This window comes from Jaculus jaculus, chromosome X (genome assembly GCF_020740685.1).
Source record: "Jaculus jaculus isolate mJacJac1 chromosome X, mJacJac1.mat.Y.cur, whole genome shotgun sequence".
In the NCBI taxonomy this organism is placed as follows: Eukaryota; Metazoa; Chordata; class Mammalia; order Rodentia; family Dipodidae; genus Jaculus; species Jaculus jaculus.
In genome coordinates, this window is record NC_059125.1 from 100,810,765 (window position 1) to 100,835,968 (window position 25,204).

General features: G+C 37.0%; 1 protein-coding gene across 4 annotated transcripts in view; it reads right to left on the reverse strand.

Annotated features, from left to right (window-relative positions):
- The window catches only part of Rbm41 (RNA binding motif protein 41), a 52,529-nt gene that overhangs the window by 20,076 nt on the left and 7,249 nt on the right, over window positions 1-25,204 (reverse strand). The window contains exon 6 of one of the 4 annotated variants that reach the window (XM_045140942.1): window positions 24,711-24,745. The exons of the other annotated variants lie outside the window; for them this stretch is intronic. Within the exon in view, the coding sequence (XP_044996877.1) occupies window positions 24,711-24,745 (35 nt within the window). The remainder of the gene's footprint in view (window positions 1-24,710; window positions 24,746-25,204) is intronic. 4 annotated transcript variants of the gene reach the window in all.

Sequence of the window (25,204 nt, forward strand, 5' to 3'; positions counted from 1 at the left end):
ATGCACTAGGCTGGGCTTGGATTATGAGGGGGAAGAAAGAACTTTGTTGGGACTGGGCTAGAGGCAGTTTTTGTGAGAGGATAGCAATGCATTCCTCATGTCCAAAAAACTTGTACAAGGTTGAATTTTGAACAAACAGACTGGTGTGAGGAGATGGATGTGGCACAAAAAGAAATGAAAGTTCAAGCTGGAGACAACTGCATGCTTCAGTTGCCATTTTCTGAGATAGTATCATCATTGAGATTAGTTCAGCTACTTTACATTGACACAGCAGAGACTATTGAAAGTACAGGATCTGAATGTGGAAGGAGGATACTACTCTTCAAAGTTGGCTTTATTCCTCCCTGGATTAACAAATTTAGTAGCCTACCTGGTACTATGGGAGTATAATAAATGCAGTAAAGAAAAGGTGATTTGATTTGCAACATAGTTTGGATTTTGAAAACGTCCACATGTGTGATGTGAGGCAGGACTATTGGGAGTCCCTACATGGAAACAAAATCAAGCCATAAGTATGAACTATTGTTTGCACTTTAGTCCCCAGAACTTTTCAAGATGTCAGACCTATGGGACAACTGTCCAGGAGAGCTGCTTGCTCAGGATTAAAGTTTTCCATGTGCTGTGATCAGCCAAGTTATATAGGTGGAATTGGAACCCTATAGATGGTCATCAGTGGATACATATGTTAGAATTGGAGCTATAGGTTTTGATATTTACCCTGTTTGTTTTGGATCTTTTATTGTTTTCATCTTTCCTTCCTATGTACAACGTCATCTTTTCCAGTTTGAATGCTTGTGCCTTTATTTGTTTGGATTTTACAGCTTCCAGTTAAGAGATCTTTGACTATGGAGATGTTGAATAGTGTTGGAATTGAAAAAAAAAAAAACTATGGGTTCTTTAAAAGTTAGACTTAATGTACTACATTTTATATCATGGATGGTAGTGAGTTAATGGTGCCAGGGACAGAATATGGCGGTTTGGAACAGGTACCCCATAAATTCATGTGTTCTGAATGCTTGGTCCTAGCTGGTGACAGTTTGGTAGATGGAGCCTTGCTGAAGGAAGTATGTTACTGGAGGTGGACCTTGAAGTTTATTAGTGCCTAGCTTGTAAGTGTTAGTAGGCTTACTCTCCTGTTGCTATTTTTTACCTCCTGTTGCAGAGGTGTAATCCAGCCTCTGCTCTTACCATGCTTTCCCCTGCTATCATGAAGCTTCCTATTGAGATTGTAAGCTAAAAAGAAAAAAATCCTTTTATAAGCTGTTTTTGGTCAAGGGATTTGTGTCTCTCTTTGGTGGCCACTCTAAAGTACTGGTATCTCAAATCCTTAAGTCTCCACTGTAATTCATGTTTCATCCTTATTGGCTTCACTGGGTCTCCAGGTAGGGACTCCCAACAACCCTGCCTCACACTGTTCAGTGACAATTTCCAAAACAATAACCACATTGCAAATCCAATGACCCTTTCTTTACTTCATTTGTTATACTCCCATAGTACCAGATAGGCTACCAATTTTTTAGTCTAGGAGGAAATATGGCCAACATTGAAGAACAGAAAAACTCCTTCAGCATTCTGGCCCCCTGTTTTCAATGGAGTCACATTTTTTCAGCTGTTCAATGCAAAACAGCTGGCCCAATCTCAATGGTGATAATCTCAAACAATTGCAGCTAAAGATGTGGTTGTCTCTAGCTTGAACTTTCATTTCCTTCCGTATCATATTCATCTCCTCCCACCAGTAGGTTTCTTCTAAATTCAACCCTGCAAAAGTTCTTAAGACATGGAAAGTGCATAGCTAGCTTCTCACAGAAACTGCCTCTAGGCCAGTCCCACAAAGCTCTCTTCCCCTAATAAGCCAAGCTTCACAGTCGATACTTCTTTCTGCTTTTAGGTCTTTCAAATCTGACCAAAATGGTCCATTACTCTGATTACAGCACTGCAAGGCTTCTCTTGGGCCAAGGTTTTAACTCCTTCCACATTTCCTACCATAAATCAGTTCCATAAAGCCCAAAGTCCCACAGTCAGTTTTCTAGCATCAATAACTCCATTACTCTGATACTAATTTTCTGTTGTAGTTGCCTTCTCATTGCTAGGATAAAGCATCTTACCAAAAGCAGCTGATGGGAGGAAAACTTTTTATTTTGGCTTCTAGTTTCAAGGGGAAGTTTCATGACAGCAGGAGAAAGCATGGCATGAACAGAGGCTGGACATCACCTCTACCATAGCAGGTGGAAAACAGCAATAGGAGAGTAAGCCTATTAACACTTGCAAGTTAGAGGCTAATACACCTAAAAGCCTACCCTCCAAATTGCCAACAGCTTGGAACCAAGCATTCAGAACACATAGGTTTATGGGGGACACATGATCCAAACAAGCACAGCTGGGGAGATGGCTCAAAGGTTAAAGGGGCTTCTTGTGCAAGCATGAGGACCTGAGAAGACCTGAATTTACATCCACATAAAAAAGCTACCTGTGACCATGTGCACCTGTAACCTCAATCCTGGGGTAGACAGAGACAGGAAAATCACTGGAGCTTACTAGTCACCCAGTCTGATTAAAGATGGATACTGAAGGTTCAATGAGAAACTTTTTTTCACAGAAACAAGGTGCAAGATGGAGAGAGGAGTATACCTGACATTCTCCTCTGCACTCTGCATGCATGAAAATGGAGTGCAGACATCTGCAGACACACATATATACATTATACACACACACATATCATATATACATACAACACATAGTATAAACACATACACAGGCTAAAAAAGTCCAATGAGTATAAGAAAAGATATCCAACATAATTTGTTATTTTAAAAATTTAAACTAAAATCTAAAAGAAGTACCAATGCAAACACACAGACAATAATAAATAAGTATTGGCTAGAGTGTAAAGAAACAGGAAGCCCCGTACATTGCCAAGTAAAATGGTATAAGCACATTAGAAAATAGTTTGGTTGGACTAGAGAGATGGCTCATTTGGTAAAGTGCTTTCCACACAAGTATGAGGAAGGACCTGAGTTTGGATCCCCAGAACCCAAGTAAAATGTTGGGGGCAAGGAGCACTCACCTGTAACCCAATCCCAGTTCTGGGAAGGCAAAGTCAAGCAGATCCCTATGGCTTACTGGCTAGCTATTCTGTCACAATTGGTCAACTCTAGGTTCACTGAGAGATCCTGTCTCAAAGAGTAAGGTGGAGAGTCATAAAGTAAAGACATCTGTTTTCAACCTCTGATCTCCACAGGCATGTGCAAATACACCCACGTACATACATGTGATCACTTACAATATGAATACATATTTGTGCACCATACACAAGCAAAGAAAGAGAAAAGTAGTTTCACAATTCCTGTTTTTTTTTTTTTTGAATTCTAAGGTAGGGTCTCACTGTAGCCCAGGCTGACCTGGAATTCACTATAGAGTCTCAGTGTGGCCTCGAACTCATTGTGATCCTCCTACCTCTGCTTCCTGAGTGCTGGGATTAAAGGCGTGTGCCACCACCCAGCTCAGCAATTCTTCTTATGGTCATACACAGGATTAATATAAGGCCCATTCACGAGAAATAAAAACATGTCTATACGAAATTTGTACACAAATGTTAGTAGGATCATTATAGTCAATAAGTGGGAATACACAAATGTCATTAACTGGCAGTAGGGATTTAAAAATGTGGGCTGGAGAGATGGCTTAGCTGTTAAGGCATTTGCCTGTGAAGCCAAAGGACCTAGGTTTGATTCCACAGGACCCACATAAGCAAGATGCACAAGGGGCACATGTGTCTGGGATTCGTTGGCAGTAGCTAGAGGCCCTGGCATGCCCATTCTCTCTCTGTCTCTCTTCACTCTATCTCTCTCTGCTTGCAAATAAATAAATAAATTTAAAAATTTTATTAAAATGTGATATATCTTTATAATGAAAACTAGCAATAAAAGTAACAAATCATTGATACAAGCTATACATGAATTCAACCTGTAAATGCTATGTGAAAGAAGCAGCTTGATCACATATTCTATGTAGCAGACAGCTCTAAGTTCACTGAGATGAAGTTCTAGGCCAGGCACAGTTATGGTGGAAGGGATTTATTGAAGCACATAGATCCAGGGCAAGTTCCATAATGGCAGAAGCTGGTCCACTCTCACAGGACCAAACACAGATAGGGAAGCACAAACCTAAAAGTCAAAATCCACACAGCACAGCACACTTCAGGAACTCCAGCTGGGCACACTTTGCATATCTTTAGATTGAAATCTCCAAACCACCACCATAACTTAAGATCCACCCAGTGAAACTGCCTCCAGCCATGTGGCTGCAGATGCATACTACAAACTAATAAAACACTGAATATATTGGGAGCCATCTATTCAAACCACCACATTGATTCTACTTAAATGAAATAAATGCACAAAATCTTTGGGTGAAGGTGGAGGAAACTGCTTTACTGTACTAGATATCAAAACTTATATAGCTAGAGCCTATGGCATTTATTCTAAACAGTTAAAAGACCAAAGAACAAAACAAAGAATCTAGAAAAACACCCTATCTATGATAGAAGTACAATAAAATGCAGAAACTTTTTAATATATAGTGTTGGGCTAGACAGCTATCAATATGGGAGGAAAAGAGTAAAATGTATCTTGGACTTTACAATGTTTACATAAATAATGTCTAGGTGGGTGTTGCAGTTACTTTTTCATTGTTGGGACAAACACACAACCAGAACCATCTTATGTGAGCTGAGGGTTTATTTCAGATTCCAGGGGAAATTCCATCATAGAAGAACCTGGATCACTTCAGACATCCATAGCAGAGAGGCAGAACCAACAACCAACACCAACAAGTACAAACTGACTCTAAATGTACTCAAGATTCATCCTCAGTGGCAAACCTATTCTAGCAGGGCTCTGCCTGCTGAAGACTAAGTATCAAAAACACCTAAAGCAGTCAGGTGCGGTGGCACACGCTTTTAATCCCAGAACTAGGGAAGCAGAGGTAGGAGGAACACTGAGTTCGAGGCCACCCTGAGTCTACATAGTGAATTCCAGGCCAACCTGGGCTACAGGGAGACCCTACCTCCCTTGAATAACAAAAACAAACAAACAAAAACCCTAAGACTATGGGGGAGATACATTTACATCTAATTAAAGGTTTAAATGTGAAAGATAAAAGCAAACCTTTCATAATGAAATCTAATTCTTTGTATGTTAATAAAACTAAGTTTAATTATAAAAGAAGACAAAGAGTAAAGCTTTTAGAATAAATTGTATCTTCCTATACTCAAATATGGAAACAAAAACATGAAAATCACTAAGTATAAAGGAAAAATAACAAATTTTATTCCATAATAATGAAAAATCTGTTTCATCAAAAGATATAAAAAAAGAGATCATAAAGGCAGTGAAATAATGATACAGAGTGAGCATTTCAATACATGTAATCCCTATCCATAATGATAAAGCAGCTGTACAAATTTTATAAGAAAGGACAGCTAAGAATAGATAGAAATTTAGAGATACAATACTTAGGACATATAATGCCAATGGTTCTCAAACTTCCTCTTCCCTGTAGAAACATTTATGTAAGTGGTAATTGCTAAGACTTGCCATATTAGACTTGGAACTGAACTACAGTTTTGATACATGCTTAAAATAACTTTTCAATCTAGACACAGAAACAAACAGGTAGAAAGATATTCGGGCAGTAAATAGGCATTTTCACATTTGCTAAATGATAAAAATAACTGCATGCCCATTTCACAAAAGAGACTGTGCAAATAGCAAAAGAGTATGTAAAGAAGTGTCCAGCATGATTAATTATCAAGGGACTGTAATCAAAACCACAATGAGGTCTCGAGAGATGATTTGGCAGTTTTGGCAGTTAAGGTGCTTCCCTGCAAAGCCTCAGTACCCAGGTTTGATTCCCTTGAACCCATGTAAGCCAGATGAACATAGTGGCACATGTGTCTGGAGCTTATATGCAGTGGCTAGAGGCACTGATGTGCATATTCTCTCTCTCCCTCAAATAAATGAATAAATAAAATAGTAAATCAATAAAAGCCACAATAAAGCAAACAACATAGACTTGGATTCTGAAAAATATAAATGTCTGAAAACAATAGTAGACAGACACACACACACACAGAGACACACACACGCACACACTTACTTTTATGAAGAAAACTAAATGCATTGTGTGACCCTTAATTGCAGCTTGGATAAAATTGAGAAATCTGGTTATAAACTGTATACTAGATAACACTATATTAATAAGGTAATAATTTGTGAGTGACCATAGTCCTATGATTGTGTAGGAGACTGACCTTGTTTTGGGGAGAAACATAGTAAGGAATTTATAAATAAATCCTCATTTAGGATGATACCACAGGGCTGGAGAGATGGTTTAGTGGTTAAGGCTCTTGCTTGCAAAGCCAAAGGACCCAGGTTTGATTCCCCAGGACCCACATAAGCCAGATGCACAGGGGTCGCATGTATCTGGAGTTCATTTGCAGTAGCTAGAGGCCATGTTTTGCCCATTCTCTCTCTCTGCCTCTTTCTCTCTGTTACTCTCAAATAAATAAATAAAAATATTTTTTAAAGATGATACTACAAATATTTTAGCAATAAATAAACTATGTACACATACCTAAAGGAATGGAGGCAAAACAAATATGGCAACATGTCAACAACTGTGAACATAGGTGAAGGTTATGAGTATATTCTTTTAATTTTTCTTCATTTTTGAATATTTTAAAAACAAAAGGATGAGGAAAGTAACAGTTGACTAAAGGTTAAATGTAAAAAGTAATATAAACAGCTACTAACTGTTAAAAAGGAAAGTAAAGAAAATGAAATATAAGTATCCATCATACTAGAATCTGACAATGCCCAGGATATGGAGTAATCTGAGTATTCCCACATGACTTGTGGGATTACATCTTGGGAGAAATCCCTTCAGAAATTAGTTGATAGGTTTTAAAGTAGAAGATGTGTACTCTTCACTCTTAATTCCACTGCCAGGTATATACTTCTGCCTCAGGATTCCTGTATAAGAATGGTTATTGTAGATGAACTGATAATGATAACTCCCAAATGGAAATAACACAAATGTGCAATTTTAGCAGAATAGAAAATATCATGATATGTCCATATAAAGAATTACTATACTTATAAAAATGAACTTAATATGGCTACATATAGCAATGTGGATGAAACTTATATATATTAAGTAGAAAATAAAGACCCAATAAAATATGCACAGTGTAACTGATTTGTAGTGTTTACACACAGCAAAATTAAACTGTCTCATTATGGATAGATGTGTGGTAAAAATTGGTAAAGAATAGCAAGTATGTTATCATCACATTAGGAAAGTAGTTTTACCTAAAGTATTGAGAGTTGATTTGTGAAGGGCATACAAAGGCTTTTATAGTATTGCAGATGTTCTATTTATAGATCTAACTAAACATACATGCTTGAAACAATCTAGCATGATCCATTTCATTGGAAAAAAATGTTTAGTAAAAAATGTGAATAAGAAGTGAGGAAATGACAGAAAGTGAATTGCTAAGTTGAATAGTATCCCGTTCTCCATAATTTCTGTCTACCCAAAGCTGCAAAATTTAACTTTATTTGAAAATAGAGCTTTGCAGATATAATTAAGTCAGGAGAGACTGGGGTAGGCACTACACCCAATAACTGATGCTATCATAATAAAGCAATGTAATAAACATAATGAAGCATAATAAGGAAGCTGTACATATTTCAGACTGGGAAGTATGACTGGAAGTAATACCTAAAAATGAGAAATTGGCTTTAAAATTGAGTAATGGAGTAGAGGTTGGATGAACTTTCAGACTTTTGATAATAAAAGCCCAAATTTCCTTGAGGAGATTATTGGTAGAAATATGGGCGGTAACAACAATTCTAAGGCTGGAGAGATGGTTTAGTGGTTAAGGTACTTACTTACCTGTGAACCCTAAGGACGCAAAGTACAATTCCCCCAGGATGCACAAGGTGGCACACTCATCTAGAGTTAGCTTGCAGTGGCTAAGTCCCTGGTGTGCCAATTCTCTCCCTCTCCCATTTAAAAAAAAAAAATCAGGTAAAGGCTCCAAAGGAAGTGAATATTAAAAGTAGAGTGAATAGGTATATATATATATATATATATATATATATATATATATATATATATATATATATATATATATATATATGATCACCATGAACAAAACATTGCTAGAGGTAAGATGAGTAAAGGTATTTCTAGTGGGGGAGTTAGAAGGAAACAAGTTGGACACTAGGGGAAGGTTGTTATACAGTGGCAAAAAAATTTGGCTGAATTGGTTCATGCTGTTGTGTAAAAAAAACACAATTGACTTGTAAGGTTTCAATCGGTAGATGAGGAAATTTCCAAGTGTGAAAGATGTAGGCTTGTTTCCTCCCTCCCTCCCTCCCTCCCTCCCTCCCTCCCTCCCTCCCTTCTTTTCTTCCCTTTCAGAATCCTTATGTCTATCATATGCCTATTCCAGCACTGCTGAGGCTTAGACTTGATACTGGAATGGGTTAAGACTTTTGGGGATACTCTGATGGGGTTAATGCATATCACATGTGTTAGTATGATGTTTTCAATCTGAAATGTCCCTCATAGCCACAAGTGTTTGCAATTAAGTTCATACTCAATCCTTGGCTGGTGGAGCCTTTGGGAGGCAGAACCTTGCTGGAGGAGGTGTGGAACTAGGGACAACCATTGAGATTTGTTAGTCAAGCCCCACTGGTGAAACTCCTCCTCAAAACTGTAAGCTGAAAAAACTCTTTTCTACCATAACCTGATTATAGTCAGGCGTCTTGTCCCAGAAATAAAAAATAAGTACTATAACAAGGTTGAATATAGAGATTTGGAGGATAGATTACCTTAGATTGAATAGTATAGCTGGAAAATTCAACTCTACCTGGACTGTGATATTATTTGAGAATATATTGTTTTCAGATGTTGACTAATGTAAGATAATGCTAGAAATTCTATTAACTACTATACTCATAAAAGCTCATGAGGGGCTAGAGAGATGACTGAGTGGTTAAGGCATTTTCCTGCAAAGCCAAAGGAACCTGGTCTGAATCCCCAGGACACATGTAATCCAGATGCACAAGGTGATGCATGGATTTGGAGTGGCTGGAGGCCCTGGCATGCCCATTCTCTTACTGTCTGTCTGTCTCTTTCTCTCTCATAATAAGTAAATAAATAAATAAAAATGTTGAAAAATATCTAAAAAATAAGACAGGGACAGGAACTCAAGAAGAATGTCATTTGATTATAGAAGTAGAGACTACAATAATGTGTCTACATGTCACAGAACATCACAGCAAGTCATAGAAGTTTGATAAAGCAAGGACACATACACTCTCAAAACCTATAGTGAGATCATGGCCCTGCCAACACCTTGGTTTCAGGTATCTAGCACCCATAACTGTGTAGGGAATAAGTTTCTGGTATTTTGGGGCAGTAGGCTTGTGGTATTTTATTTTATTTTATTTTATTTTATTTTCTGTTTCAGTTTATTTATTGACAACTTCCATGATTATAAACAATATCCCATGGTACTTCCTCCCCCCCCCACTTTCCTCTTTCCATATTTCTTAGATAATTTAGATAGTTTAAGGTAGGAATATATACATCCTGGAAACTGGCAAATGTTACAATGAATATGTTAAAGTCTAGAAAGGGAATCAGGACTGATTGAGGCCTCCTGGAAGATAAGAAAGGATTGGAGCTAGCACTGAGGTATACAGATTAGTATTAAGCAGCAAAGATTTCTGTTTCTCTGTGTCAAGCAAGAAGAAAGGAGAATGAGAATGCAGAATTTAGCAGAGGAGAGGAGGAAGAAGTGGAAAGTTCTTGCTGCTTTGAAATTGAACAGCAGCTATGTGTTTAAAATGAAATTGTGGTCGTGGATATCAAGGCCAATTTCTGTCTGGACAGTTGCATTGTAAGGAGTGGTATCCTTCCTTTGGCTCTTACATTCTTTCTGCCACCTCTTCTACAATGGACTCTGAGCCTTGGAGGGTGTGACAGAGATGTTTCAGTGCTGGACACTCCTCTGACCTTTATTCTCAGCACTATGTTGCCTTTTGGGTCATCCCAGTGGTCATCACCATCTGAAAAGAGAAGCTTCTCTAACCTGAAGTGAGAGTAGCATTAATATATGAATATGAACATTAAATGACCTCACAGTGCCTAGCAATACCTACACAAGACTCTCATAATAGGAGAAAAAGATGATGACATCAAATTAAAAGAGAGACTAATGGAGAGAGGGAAGGAGATATGATGGAGAGCAGAGTTGTGAAGAAGAAAGTTGGCAAGGGGAGGGAAATATCATGGTTTATTGCCTTTAACTATAGAAGTTGTCAATAAAAAATGGGAAAAATGAAATAGTGGGTGGGAAAAAGTAATGAATAGTTGAAATAGTAGTAATAAAGAATGAATAGAGCTAACAAGGACGAGGATACAGACTGCCAAACAAAAGAGGAGTCAGGAGCTAGTATCAGATGTGAGGAACTTATAAAAGCACTAATGGAAAAAAAGGTACATGCTTGTTCCCAGAAGGTACTACTACAGAAAGGCAGTTAGTTAGCTGAAGCATCTTAGGAAGGGGCATGATGCATAAAAAAAGAAGCAAGGAGAAAGATTCATTGAGATTGAGTCTAAATGAGGTTAGAAGAGAGGTAGAATCAGGCAGGGGATGAGAAATTTCAGGAAAATAGAAAGGAAGGGGATGGAGAGATGGCTGAGTGCTTAAGGTGCTTGCCTGCAAAGCCTAAGGACTTGGGTTCAGTTCCCTAGTACCCATGTAAAGCCAGATGCAAAAGGTGGTACATGTGTTTGGAGTTTGTTTGCAGTGGCCAGAGGCCCTGGTGTGCCCTTTCTCTCTATATGTCTGTCTCTTTATCTCTCTCTCACACAAATAAATAAATAACTTGTTAAATAAAATAAAAAGGTAAAGAAACTATAGATTCCAACACTATTGAAGAAATGTTATATTTGGTCTAAAGTGTTAAGAAAACCTGGAGGGGGATAAGAAAAGATGTGTGTGTGTATAAGAGAGATGGGGGAGGGGAGGAGAGAAATAGTATATGTGCATAATTTACAGAAGAGTTTGTGCCAGGCATGGCGGCTCCCACCTTTAATCCCAGCATTCTGGAGGCTGAGGAAAGAGGATCATGGTGAATTTGAGGCCAGCCTGGGCTACAGAGTGAGTTCCAGGTAAGCCTGGGTTAAAATAAGACTCTGTCTCAAAAAAATGTTTGTTTCAAGGGCTGGAGATAAAGCTCAGTGGAAGAGCACTTTCCTAGTATATAAACGTCTGAGGTTCAATCTCCAGTGCCACAAAATGCATTTGTCTCAAAATACAGTAAAATTCTAATGAACCAACAAGTTTGTTCTCATATTAGATCTATCACTTAATAACTTTGATCTTGTGAAAGTCATTTATTTTCCTTAGATACTCAAGTTTGTTATTTGTAATGTAGGCACAATAGTGCCACTGTCTCATAGTGTGGTTGTCAAGTTAAAATACATCAATTTAAAAATGTATCAATTTGTAAAAATTCTTATCACAATGATTAGCATAAGTAGGATTTCAAACACTTTTTGCTATTAGGGCTTATGTTTCTGGATAAGATGAAATAAATAGACTTCATCTTGTCTACCCCAAGAAATATAGATATAAAGCCTGGAGAGAATATGTGGTATATTTAAAGATTGTGAAAAATAACTAGTAATGAGTAAAAATAGGTAAAAAGCACAGAATTTAAAATACAGAATTGCTTTCCAGACACTTTGTAATCAAATTGTTGAAAATAAACAGAAAGTAAGCCAACTGTGGCAGTGCATACCTATAATCCCAGCATTTGGGAGGTAGTTGGAGAATCACAAGTTCAAGGTTACCCTTGGCTATATAGTGTGTTCACAGACACCCTGGACTACATGAGATTCTGTCTCAAAAACAAAACAAGAGGGAATTACCATGGGATATATTTTATAATCATGGAAAATGTTAATAAAAATTTTAAAACAAAACAAAACAAAAAAATACAGAGGAAAAATATTTAAAACCTTATATTTATGGTAAATTGATAATCCAACAGAAAAATAAATGTGAAAAGATAGCATTTTCATATAAAGTGCTGATTGTAGCCAGATGTGGTGGCACACACCTTTAATCCCAGCACTTGGAAGGAAGAGGTAGGAGGACTGCTGTGAATTTGAGGCCACTCTGAGACTACATAGTAAATTCCAGGTCAGACTGAGCTACAGTGAGACCCTACCTCGGAAAACCAAAAAAAAAAAAAAAAAAGCTGATTGTGTGTTTGTGTGTGTGTATGTATGTATGTATGTATGTATGTATCTATCTATCTATCTATCTTTCTTTCTATCTAAATATGCATATGCAAAGAGATGAATACCAACCTATATCCTATGTAGAAAGTAATTTAAAATGGGTCATAGAAATGAATATATAAGCAAAAGCTGTAGTCTTTTAGAATAAATAGAAGAAAATACTTGTAACCTGAGGTGAAAAGAAACCTTACTACAGGACCAAAAGAAAGAAGAAATCATCAAAAGTAATAACTTAGATTTCATCAAAATTACTAACTTTAATGCTTTGAAAGATACCATGGAGTGGGATAATGTCAGTGCAAATAGCATAGTGGGGACTTTGAAAAGTCTCTTCCACAAAGAACAACAGAACACTGTCAGGACCAACTTTCAAAACTCTAGACAATAGCCAAATGCTTCCAACAACCTGGGGAGTACGTCTTTAGAAAGAATAGCTGAATCTCAGTAAGAATAATGAATTCAGTAGAGTTTTAACTTGCTTTATTCCCAGCCTTCTCGACCAGGTTGGTGGTAACCTTAAAAAACGGTGACTTCAAATTTTTAAAAAACATAGCAGCAAGGCAGTCACTAGAGGGGGAAGAATAGAGTTGGAGTCCCTTCAAAGCACCGTTCTTAGGGAATTGCTATTACCTGACCTGTCTGGTATCCAGGAAATTTCCACAAGGATACTCACACATTTGAGGAGAGTCAAAGCTCACCACAGGCTAACAGTCTTTCTCCAGAAACTTCTGTCAAAAATTATCAGAGGCAATTATTGAATTTCACAGACACTGGAGACAGTAGATAACAGTTGGAGAAACCATAGGTTAATCAAAAACTTTTAGAAGGCAAAAAATATGGGCAATGAGATGTTTCTATGGGGGTCTAAAAAGCTCTAGCATACTCCCGTGTGTGTGTGTGTGTGTGTGTGTGTGTGTGTGTGTGTGTGTGTGTGTGTATGTGTGTGGCTTTTCACAGCCCCTAGGTTTGTGCATTCCCAGGGAAGACTTGAACAGGGCTTAAGGTCTTACTTTATGCTAATAACCTTGAGGCTTTGTGCAAGCAGGAAATAGAGGCTGAGATGGAACTGTAAACTACATGGCTAAAGGTTGAAGATGTTCTCAGCATGTACATCCTTCATGAAAGCCTGAAAAAGTACTAAGTCTAGACAATATTCCAAATACAATGAAGACATTATAAGGTACAGTATAACACTTGTCACATGAATCATTTATATAAACATGTCCAAAATAAGCAAATCCAAAGAGATAGATACAAGATTAGTGACTGCCTAGACTGAGAGTAAAAATGGGAACTACATGAAATATTTGAGGTGACGAAAATGCTCCTAAATTAGACCATGGTTATGTGTGATGAATTTTATAAATTTACTACAAGTCACTGAACTGTGCATTTAAGAAGTGAGTTTTATGGCTGTGGCAGTTTGAATGTATGTCCCTCAATAGACTCAAGTGTTTTATTAAAAATTAGATTTCCAGCTGCCTGGCTGGAAGAGATATCACTGGGAGCAGAACTGAGTCTAAAGGTATGGAGAGAGGTTTTTGTGTTTTGCCTGGGTCCCTGCTGCTGGCTGCTGGCTGCTGGCTCCCTGCTGTTTGCTGTTTTGTGCTCCTTTGTGTTGCTGGCTATTTGGTTGTATCTCTCTCTGCATGGACTTATGAATGGTAGCCAGTTTCTTCCACCATTGATGGTATTTCCCCCTACATTGATAAGCTGAAATAAACCCTTTCTCCTATAAATTATGCCTAGCTAGGATGTTAATCCCAGCAACATGGAACTGACTACAATGGTATATAGTAAAGGCTAACTCAATGGAGTAGTGAAAAAAATGATCCAACATTATGCTATAAAAGCTCACTTTTTTCCAAATGTAATTATAATAAAGAAAGAATAGGACTGGAGTTCATTCTCTCTCCAGCTCCCTCATAAGCCAGTTGTGCAAAATGTGAGGCAAGTGCAAGGTCACACATGACCACTAGGTGGCAGAAGTGTTGGGAGTTCAATTGTAATATCTGAGGCCATGGGGCACCCATCTCTCTCTCTCTCTCTTTTTTAATTTTTAAAAATTTTTATTCATTTATTTGAGAGCAACAGGCAGAGAAAGAGAGAGAGTATGGGCACTCCAGAGCCTCCAGCCACTGCAAATGAACTCCAGTTGCTTGTGCAGTCACCTTGTGCATCTGGCTTATATCGGTACTGGGGAATCAAGCCTTGAACCAGGGTCCTTAGGCTTCACAGGCAAGCACTTAACCGCTAAGCCATCTCTCCAGCCCAATTTTTATTTTTTTAAAGAAAGCAAGTGAGACAGACAGAGAAAGAAAGAGAGGGGCTGGAGAGATGGCTTAGCGGTTAAGTGCTTGCCTGTGAAGCCTAAGGACCCTGGTTCGAGGCTCGGTTCCCCAGGTCCCACGTTAGCCAGATGCACAAGGGGGCGCACGCGTCTGGAGTTCATTTGCAGAGGCTGGAAGCCCTGGCGCGCCCATTCTCTCTCCCTCCCTCTATCTGTCTTTCTCTCTGTGTCTGTCGCTCTCAAATAAATAAATAAATAAAAATTTTTTTAAAAAAATTAAAAAAAATAAAAATTAAGGAAATTAAAAAAAAGGAGAGAGGCAAAATGTCTGAGAGAAAATAATTCTAAAATGTTAAGAGTAAACCCTTCAAAATATGTTCCATAAAAGCAAAATGAACATTGGCAAAAACTGTTCAAATCAATCCTGGAAATAAATTAAAGGCTTACAGTAAAACATGGAATAGTTTTTCAGGAAAAAAAAAAAAAAAAGCACCCAGCAACTGTAAGATCAGTAAGGTGTGCAGCATTTCAACTTTCCATAGTCCCATCTCCCTCTTTCCAGCTTTACAGCCCCTACAACACAACTACTGTAGAACCAGCATAGCTGAAACAAGAAGGGCAGAGCAGTTCTAGAGTTTTCCAAATTATTCCATTTATCCTATTTGGCCTGCTTGGTACCTCAATGAAAAACTACATTCTGATTACCTGTCTTTTATCTGGCTCACACCTCACTCTATGACAATAGCCTGTTCTTAAGCATTTGTCAAAACCAATCAGTGGAGATTGTGATAACATTAAGTTTAACAAGAAGCCATACAACAAGTCAGTCCCTCCTGAATATAACAAATACTTAAACTTAAGAAGAAAGGTGACCTAAATTTTAAAATATAAAAATCAACCAATGATATGACCTCTGATACAAAAGTCCCAGCATAAAAATACCTCAAATACTATGAAAAATCAAGACATGTCCCACCAAACCCACCAATCCTAGAGTCATGGCCTCTGATGACAGAGATGTAGATGAGATTCCAGACAAAGAATTCAAAATATTTATGTGTATATGTATTCATGTATATGAAATAAGAAATCCAATGGAAGAGATGAAAATGCAATATATAGTAGGTGAAATACAAAGCTCAGTGGAAATTCTGATCAATGCAAAAATCATGAGAACAGATTATCAGGAGTTGAAAACATGGTAGAGAAATTGGTATGTTTAGTTAACGAAAATGACAAACAAAATATAATGACAGAGCATTCATGATCATTGTGCAACATGAAATTACCTAATCTATGAATGGTGGACATAGAAGGAGAATATCACCATGCCAAAATAATAGAAAGTAACATTGATAAAATCATAGTAGAAAATTTCCCAAACCTAGGAAAAAAGATGACCATTCATGTAGAAGAAAGCATATATAAAACACAAAATGTTTAAGGGGAAGGAGATCAACGGAGAGAAAAATCAACTCCTACCAAATCAGAGAGCCAGAGCCTCAGAGGCCCCCAACACCTCAGCACTGAAGCAGACCAAAAATGAACCCAACATGGCTCAGGGAAATCTTGCGGAAGAGGGGGCGGAAAGAATGTCAGAGTTACATGTTGGGTCATGATTTTCAGACATTTATCATACTAATAACTGGGGGCTAACTCCACAATGCACGACCCATTTTCAATAACAAGGAGGGTCTAATGGGAGGGGGTAGATCACAGATGAGCCTAAATAATGGTACCAAACTGCCTGTATTTACTGAAAAGAAAACTAATAAATTAAATTAAAAAAAAACCACAAAATGTAAGAACAAAAAAAGAAACTCCCCATGCCATATCTTAGTTAAAACACTGAATGCACAGAACAAAGAAATAATATTGACAGCTAAGAGAAACACCAGCTCACATATGAGGGGAGGCACATCACAACAACAGCTGACTTTACAATGGAAACTTCAAAGGCCAGAGATATTGGAATAATATATTTCAAGTCCTGAAAGACCACAATTGGCAACTCAGACTCCTATACCTGGCAAAACTATCAGTCAAAATTAAAGGAGAAAGAGACTTTCATTATAAAAATAGACTGGCTAAAAATATTTATGACAACCAAGACAGCTCTACAGAGGATACTGTATGGAATACTTCAGAGGGCAGAGGATAAATACATACAAGGAGGTCCAGGGGAAAAATAGTGCTAGGAAAGGTGTTAGACAATTGAAGCATCAGAAAACACCAAATAATACAAGGTGATAGGAATCGATGCACACCTTCCAATAATAACCCTGAATATTATGTCTCAATTCTTCAGTTAACAGACTAGCATAGAAAACAGAATTGATCTCTTTGCTGTCTCTAAGAAACCAATCTCACCACCAAAGACAGTCACTACCTTATACTGTGTCTCAAGCAAATATAACCAGGAGACAAGGAGTTGCTATTCCAAAACTTGACAAAATGGACTTCAAATTAAAATTAATCAGAAAGGTATAGAAGGTCACTTCATACTGATTTAAGAGAAAAATCCATCAAGAGGACATTACAGTTCCAAACATATATATATCAAACATAGTGGCACCTAATTTCATAAAACAAATGCTGCTAGATGTCAAGTCAGAGACACAGTAATAGTGACTGACTAAAATACCCCACCCTGCAATACACGGGTCATTTTGGCAAAAAACAAACAAGAAAACATTGGAGTTAAATGACATCACAGATCAAATTGACATAATACATTGTTATAGAACATTCTACCCAGACACAACAGAATAAACATATTTCTCAACAGCCCACAGGTCTTTCTCTAAAATATATCACATATTAAAACACAAAGCAAGTCTCAATAAATATAGGAAAATTGAAAGAACTACTTGTATTCTGTTTGACCACAATGGATGAAAGTTGGATGAAATGGATGAAATCAATGGCAAATGAAATTACAGAAAACACATAAACTCATGGGTATTAAACAATATACTTTCTGATGATAAATGTATCACTGAAGAAATCAAGAAGGAAATAAAACATCCTAGAATTTAATGATAATTAGAATGAATACAACATACCAAGACCTATGGGATAAGTGAATGCAGCCCTAAGAAAAAAGTTTTTGACTCAAGTGCTTACATTAAAAATCCAGGGCCAGGGCTGTAGAGGTTGCTCACTGGTTAAGGTGTTTGTCTACAAACCCAAAGAAGCCAGGTTCAATTGTGCATGTATCTGGAGTTTGTTTGCAGAGGTTAGAGCCCCTGAAGTATCCACTCTCTGTTTGTGTTTCTTCTCTCTTTCTCTCTGCTTACAAATAAATAATAGATAAATAAATGCTTTTTTTAAAAAAAATCCAGAGCTAGAGAGATGGCTCAACAGATGGCACTTCCTATGAAAGCACAAGAATATGAGGTGGTCACTAAGATCACTCAACTTCAATAACCAGGACTCATCTAAACAGTCAAATGTGCCCGTGGGTGTCTATAACAACATTCCCTTAGGAAAGCACAGACCTGAGAATTGTTTGAGCTTGGGAAAAAATGGTAAGCTCCAGGATCAGTAAAAGACTCTGGTTCAAATAAGAATGGGTAGAAGAGGGCTGGGGAGATGGCTTAGTGTTAAGGCATTTGCCTGCACAGCCTAAGGACCCAGGTTCAATTCCCCAGGACCCACATAAGCCTGATGCACATGGTGGTGCACGTGTTTGGAGTCCATTTGTAGTGGCTAGTGGACCTGGCATGCCTATTCTCTTTCTCTCTCAAAAAATAAATAAATAAATAAAATAAATATTTAAAAGAATTGGTGGAAAAGAGATAGAGTGGGATGTCTGACATTATGCTCTGACCCCTGAAGGTAAGCACATGGGTTGCTACATGGGTACATACAAGTGTATAACCCCCCACCCACCACACACACAAAAAGCAGAAAATTTCAAATAAATAGCATAATAATGCACCTTAAGGCCTTGGTAAAACAAGAAGAAACCAAACCCCAAAACAGTAGATGGGAAGAAACAAGATCAAGGAAGAAATAAATGAAATAGAAACTAAAACACACACACACACACACACACACACACACACACACAAAATATCAATGAAACAGGAAGTTGGTTCTCTGAAAATATAGGCACTATGAATAAACCTTTAGCCAATTTAACAAAAACAGAGATCAAAGTTAATAAAATTAAAAATGAAAAGGGAAACACAACAATAAAATATGAATAACATTTAGAAAATCATAAAGTCATACTTTAAAAAATCTATATGCCACCAAATTGTATAATCTAAAAGAAATTAATTTCTAGATTTGCATGAGCTACCAAAATTAAGCCAACATGAGATCAATACCTTCAACATATAGATTGAAGCAGCAACAATACCCCCAATACTCCAAAGCCCTGGTCTCCACAAATTCACTGCAGAATTCTATCAAAACTTTAAGGAAGAACTGAAATATATATGTATCCAATTATTTCATAAAATAGAAAAGGAAGGAATATTTCCAAACTCTTTCTATGAAGCCATTATTACTTTGATACCATAACCAGATAAAGAAAACACACGAAAAGAAAATTATAGACAAATCTTCCTAATGAACATAGATATAAAAATTCACAACAAAATACTTGCAAGCCATATTCAAGCACATATCACAAAAATCACACAACATTAAAAAGTGGGCTTCATTCCACAGATCCAGGAATGATTTGACATATATAAATCAATAAATGCAATTCATCACATAGTGCACTCAAAGAAATCACATGATCATCTCAACTGATGAATATATATACCATGGACAAAATTCAATATCCCTTCGTGATAACAGTCCTGCAGAGGCTAGGAATGGAAAGCACATAGTTCAGTGCAATATAGGCTACATATGATAAGCCTGAGGTCAAAATGTTAAATGGAAAAAAAAAAACCTGAAGCATTCCCAGTAAGATGATAAACAAGACAAGTGTATTCACTCTCCATTCCTATTCAACAATCTTGGGTAGAGCAGTAACAAAACCAGAAGTAAATAAAAGGGATACAAATAGGAAAGGATGAAGCTAAGGTATTCTTGTTTGCAGGTGATATAATTCTATCCCTAAGGGACCCTAATGACCCAACCAGAAAACTGGCAGTCATAAACACTTTTGGCAAAGGGGCAGGATAAAAAGTTAAGACAAGAAAATCAGTAGCTTTCTTATATACTAATGACATAAATATAGAGAATGAAATCAGGGAAACAATCCTATTCACAGTAGCCTCAAAATGTAAAACAAAATACTTTGGAATAAACCTAACCAAGGAACTAAAACCTCTACAATGAAAGCTTTATCACACTGAAGAAATTGGAGAAGATACTAGAATATGGAAAGACCATCCATGCTCATGGATTGAAAAATTAATGTCACAAAAATGGTCATCCTACTAAAGTCAATCTACAATGCAATCCCATAAAAATTCCAGCACTATTTTCCACAGAAATAAAAAAAAAATTCTATAATTCAGATGGCAGCACAAAAACCCCAGATAGCCAAAGCAATCTCGAGCAAAAGGAATATTGCTGGTGTTATCACCATACCTGATTTCATTATACTACAAAGCCATAATAGTAACAACAGCAAACAGAATAGTACAGGCATAAAAACAGGTAGATCAATGGGACAGAAAAGAATAACCAGATATCAGTCCCTGCAACTATAGCTGTTTATTTTTTAAGTATTTTATTCATTTATTTGAGAGAGAGAGAATAAGAATGGATGTGCCAGGGCCTCTAGCCACTGCAAACTCCAGATACATGTACCACCTTGTACATTTGGCTTTATGTGAATACTGGGGAATTGAACCTGGGTCGTTAGGCTTCACAAACAAGAACCTTAACTGCTAAGTCATCTCTCCAGCCCACCACCACTTTTTTTGACAGAGATGTCCAAAATACACACTGAAGAAAACACATCATCTTCAACAAATATTACTGGGAAAACTGGTTTTCAGTATGTGGAAGAAATGAATCAAAGACTTCAATGTAAGACTGGAAATTATGAAACTGCTAAAAGAAAAAGTAGGAAATGCATTGCATGTTTAAGGAATAGTTAAGATTTTCTGAATAGGATTTCAGTTGCTCAGGAAATAAGTTTACCAAATAACAAATAGGATCATATACAATTAAAACAGCTTTTGTACAATACAAAAAAAATGATCAATTAAGTGAACCTACAGAATGGAAGAAAATCTTTGTCAGTTATACCTTTGACAGGGGGTCAATAAAGAATCCAAAAAATTAAACATCAAAAAATCAAACAACCCAATAAAAAAAATGAGGTATAGAACCAGTGAAAAGAGCTCACAAAAGAACAAACACAAATGGCTAGTAAACATGTTGTTTAAAAAGTACTCAACATACTTAGCCATCAGGGAAATGCAAATTAAAACCACTTTGAGAATTCCACCTTACTCTAGTCAGAATGGCTAATATAAAAAAATGACAACATGGGCTGGAGAGATGGCTTAGCGGTTAAGCGCTTGCCTGTGAAGCCTAAGGACCCCGGTTCGAGGCTCGGTTCCCCAGGTCCCACGTTAGCCAGATGCACAAGGGGGCGCACGCGTCTGGAGTTTGTTTGCAGAGGCTGGAAGCCCTGGCGCGCCCATTCTCTCTCTCTCCCTCTCTTTCTCTCTGTGTCTGTCGCTCTCAAATAAGTAAATAAAAAAAATTTTTTTAAAAATGACAACAAATTCTGGTGAGGGTGTGGGGTCAGAGGCATCCTTATTCAATTTTGGTGACAGTGCAAACAGGTATATCCATTATGAAAATCAGTATGGGAGTTTCTCTTAAAGCTAAATATTAAACTACTTTTTGACCCAGCTATAGAATTCTTGGGCATATACCCTAAAGACTGTACACTTTGATACAGAGATACTTGTTCATCCATGTTTACTACTGCTCTATTCATAATGGCTAAGAAGTGGAATCAGTTTAGATGCCCTTCAGATGAATGGATCATGAAGGACACACACACACACACAATGGAGTTTTATTCAACTGCAAAGAAAAATGAAATATGCAGGAAAATGCATGGACCTTGAATAAATGATACTGATCGTGGTAACTAAGGATTCAAAAGACAGATGTCATATGTTATCTCGCATGCAGATCCTAACTTTGAATTTCTAGATTAGTGGCTATATGTTGGAGGGAGTATTCTCAGAGTCCAGGAAGTTAGAAGCCATGGTGGGAGGAGGAGGCAGTGGAGGGATAGTAGAAAACATGACATCAAAGTTGAGGGAGTTAATAGAGGGAGGGAGAAGTTTAAGCAAGGATAAAACCTGAGGACATAAGAGGGTGGTGAGAGGACAAACCAAAACTAAAGACATATGAATAAGCTACAGGGAAAATTACTACTTCATAAGCCAATTTAAAATATAAATTTCAATAAAAGTAATTGAATGAAGGTCCCCTACATGAGTGAGTGAAGATGTTCCAAGATGTCACAGACTATTCACTGTAAATTCCAGTGTTAGGATGAGATAACTTCCAATGAGTTGTTGGTCAGGGAGACCACAGAGACCCTTATAACAAGATAGGCTCTTGGTTATCCACCAAAACTAGAGAGTAAGACCCTGTTGCTAACACATTTCAGTTACAATGTGTAGTAAAACTAAGCTGGAAGCTTCCTCCCTTCAGGCTAGTTTTCTTTGCACCAGAAGTTCCTATACAAACTGCTAGAGAAGAAAAGACATCAATGGTCCTAGCCAGCTGTAAACCTTGTGTACTCTATAACTGACTTGCCAGGCAAGATATGCCCAATGGTGCAATAGTGGCATGAATGTTATGGGAGTATCTAACCACTTTCTGATTAGATTTTAGGCCTGCTCCATTAGGCCTGCTCCACAAGAGAGAATTCATACCTGATACTGTAAACCTGGCCTTTGGGGGTGGGGGAACCTACTACTAAGGTCATGTTAAATGGACAGTATGTCAAACTGCCTTCTAAATATCTATATTTGTCCCCAAAGATTACCACAGCTTGAAGCCTCAGCCACAGATATTTCTCACTACAATGGGACACGTTAATGCACAGGTGCACAGCTGGCAAAACTGCCAAGAATAATTGACTAATGTGTGCTTAGCCTCAAAAAGGACATCTAAACTGCCTCCTCCAAAGCTCAGGTAACCCTGTGGGAGAAGAGGAAAAAAAGAATATAACAGCAGAAGGATGGGAAGGAGGGCAACAAAATACTGTTTTTCTGGATATGACATGACCATTCCACTTATGAATTCAAAGCAGTTGTATTTTCCAGCACAATATGCTGTATATTTTCTCCATCACTTTGAAACTATATGATACAAGTAAAAGAAATCAAAAAAGACACAAATAATAGATCAGAGATGAAATGGGGAAGATTACACATACTGGATTTATCAATGATTTCCTGGATATATGAACAAAAGCCTAGACAACAGGAAAAAAAAAAAACAAACCTAGATTTCATCAACATTTTAAACTCTGTACATCAAAGAATACTCTCAACAGAATGAAAAGGTATCCCAAGGAACAAAAAATATTTACAAATCATATGGATGATACCGAATTAGCATCTAGAATACATACAGAACTACTATAATTCAATAAATGAAAAACATTTTATTTTAAAATGATCAAGTTACTTGGACAGAAATCTCATCAGAGATATAAAAATGGGGCTGGGGAGATGGCTCAGCAGTTAAACCATTTGCTTGCAAAGCCTCAGGACCTGGGTTCGATTCCCCTGTACCCACATAAAGCCAGATGCACAAGGTGGTGCATGCATCTGGAGTTTGTTTGCAGTGGCTAAAAGTCTTGGCATGCCCATTATCTCTCTTATGAAAAATAAATAAATAAAATATATTTTAAAAAGATATACAAATGGCCAAACACTATATGAAGATATTTAACAACACTAATTATTAAGGATACACCACTCAAAACTATAATGACATAGTATATGACTTCATGTCAATTAAGGTGGCAATTATCAAAAAAGAAAACAAAAACAAAATGACATATCATTGAAAGTGTACAGAAACTGGAACTTCTGTGCATTGCTGGTAGGAATAAAAAAATATAATAGCCTGTGTAGAGAACAATATATTACATTATCAGAAAAGTGTAGAATTCTACCTCTAGCTATAAAAAAGAATTAAAAGCAATATCAAACATATTTCTACATGGATATTCATAGCAACATTGCTCACAATAGCTCAAACATGGAAGCAACTGAAGTGTCCACTGATGAATGGATGGGTTAAAAAAAAAGTAACACACACATATGATAGAATATTATTCAGCCTTAAATAGCAAGGACATTTTGATACATGATATAACATGAATGAACATTGAAGATATTATGCTAAGGAAAATCATCTAGTTACACAAAGATAAATATTACATGATTCTATTTTTATTAGTTGTGCAGAAAAGTCAAATTCTCAGAAAGTAGAATTGTCATTGCTGGAAGGTGGAAGAGAATAGAATGATGAGGCAGCCTTGACCATGTACACAGTGAAACACATTCTAGAGAATGATAGTGGTGATACTTGAAGATAATGTGAATATACCCAATGTCACAGAAGTTAAAAATGGCTAAAATGATAAGTTTTATGTTATGTATGTTTCACCACAATAAGAAGCACACTGTTAAGATAATGAAAAGATAAGCTATAGACTGTGAGAAAATACTTTTAAATCACATATCAATGGAAGGTGGGGCTTAAGGCTATAAAAAATTCAAACCATAAGGAAATAATCAAATGATAAAATGGCAAGAGTTTAACAGTTTAGCAAACATGAAATGATGCTCAATATCATAGTCATTAAAGAAATACACATTAAAACAACAAAAGAGGTACCACTTCACACCTGTCAGAACAACCCAAATAAATACTGACAATACGAAATACTGACAAAGATGCAGAGCAAGTGGAATGCTCATGCATAGTTAATTGCAATGCAAAATGATACAGCCACTCTAGAAAATGGTTTGGCATTTGCATATAAAGTTAAATGTACACTTACCATATGACCCAGTAATCCCACTTCTAGATATTTACCTTAGAAAAATAAAAACTTATATTCACACAAACCTGCACAAGAATGTTTTAATATTAATATCATTTATAAAGAACATAACCTAGAAACCACCCAAATTAATTTCAATAGGTGACTGAATAAACTTTAGAATATCCATACAATGAAATGTGGCTCCACAAAATGAAAGGACTACAGATATGAATAACAACTTGATGAATCTCAAAAGCATTATGCTGAGTGAAAGAAGCTGGTCTCACAAGTCTATATACTATGTGATGCCATTTAATATGACTGTCTCTAAAAAAATGCATCTAAAGTAATGGAGAACAAATCAGTGACCTCCAGGAATTATGGGGGAAGAGGGACAGCTGAGTTGACTACAGGGATAGGATGAAGGGAGTTTTTCTGAGTGATGAAGCTGTTCTCTCTTTTAAATGTGGTGGTGATTACATGACTCTATATGAATGACAATTTGCAGA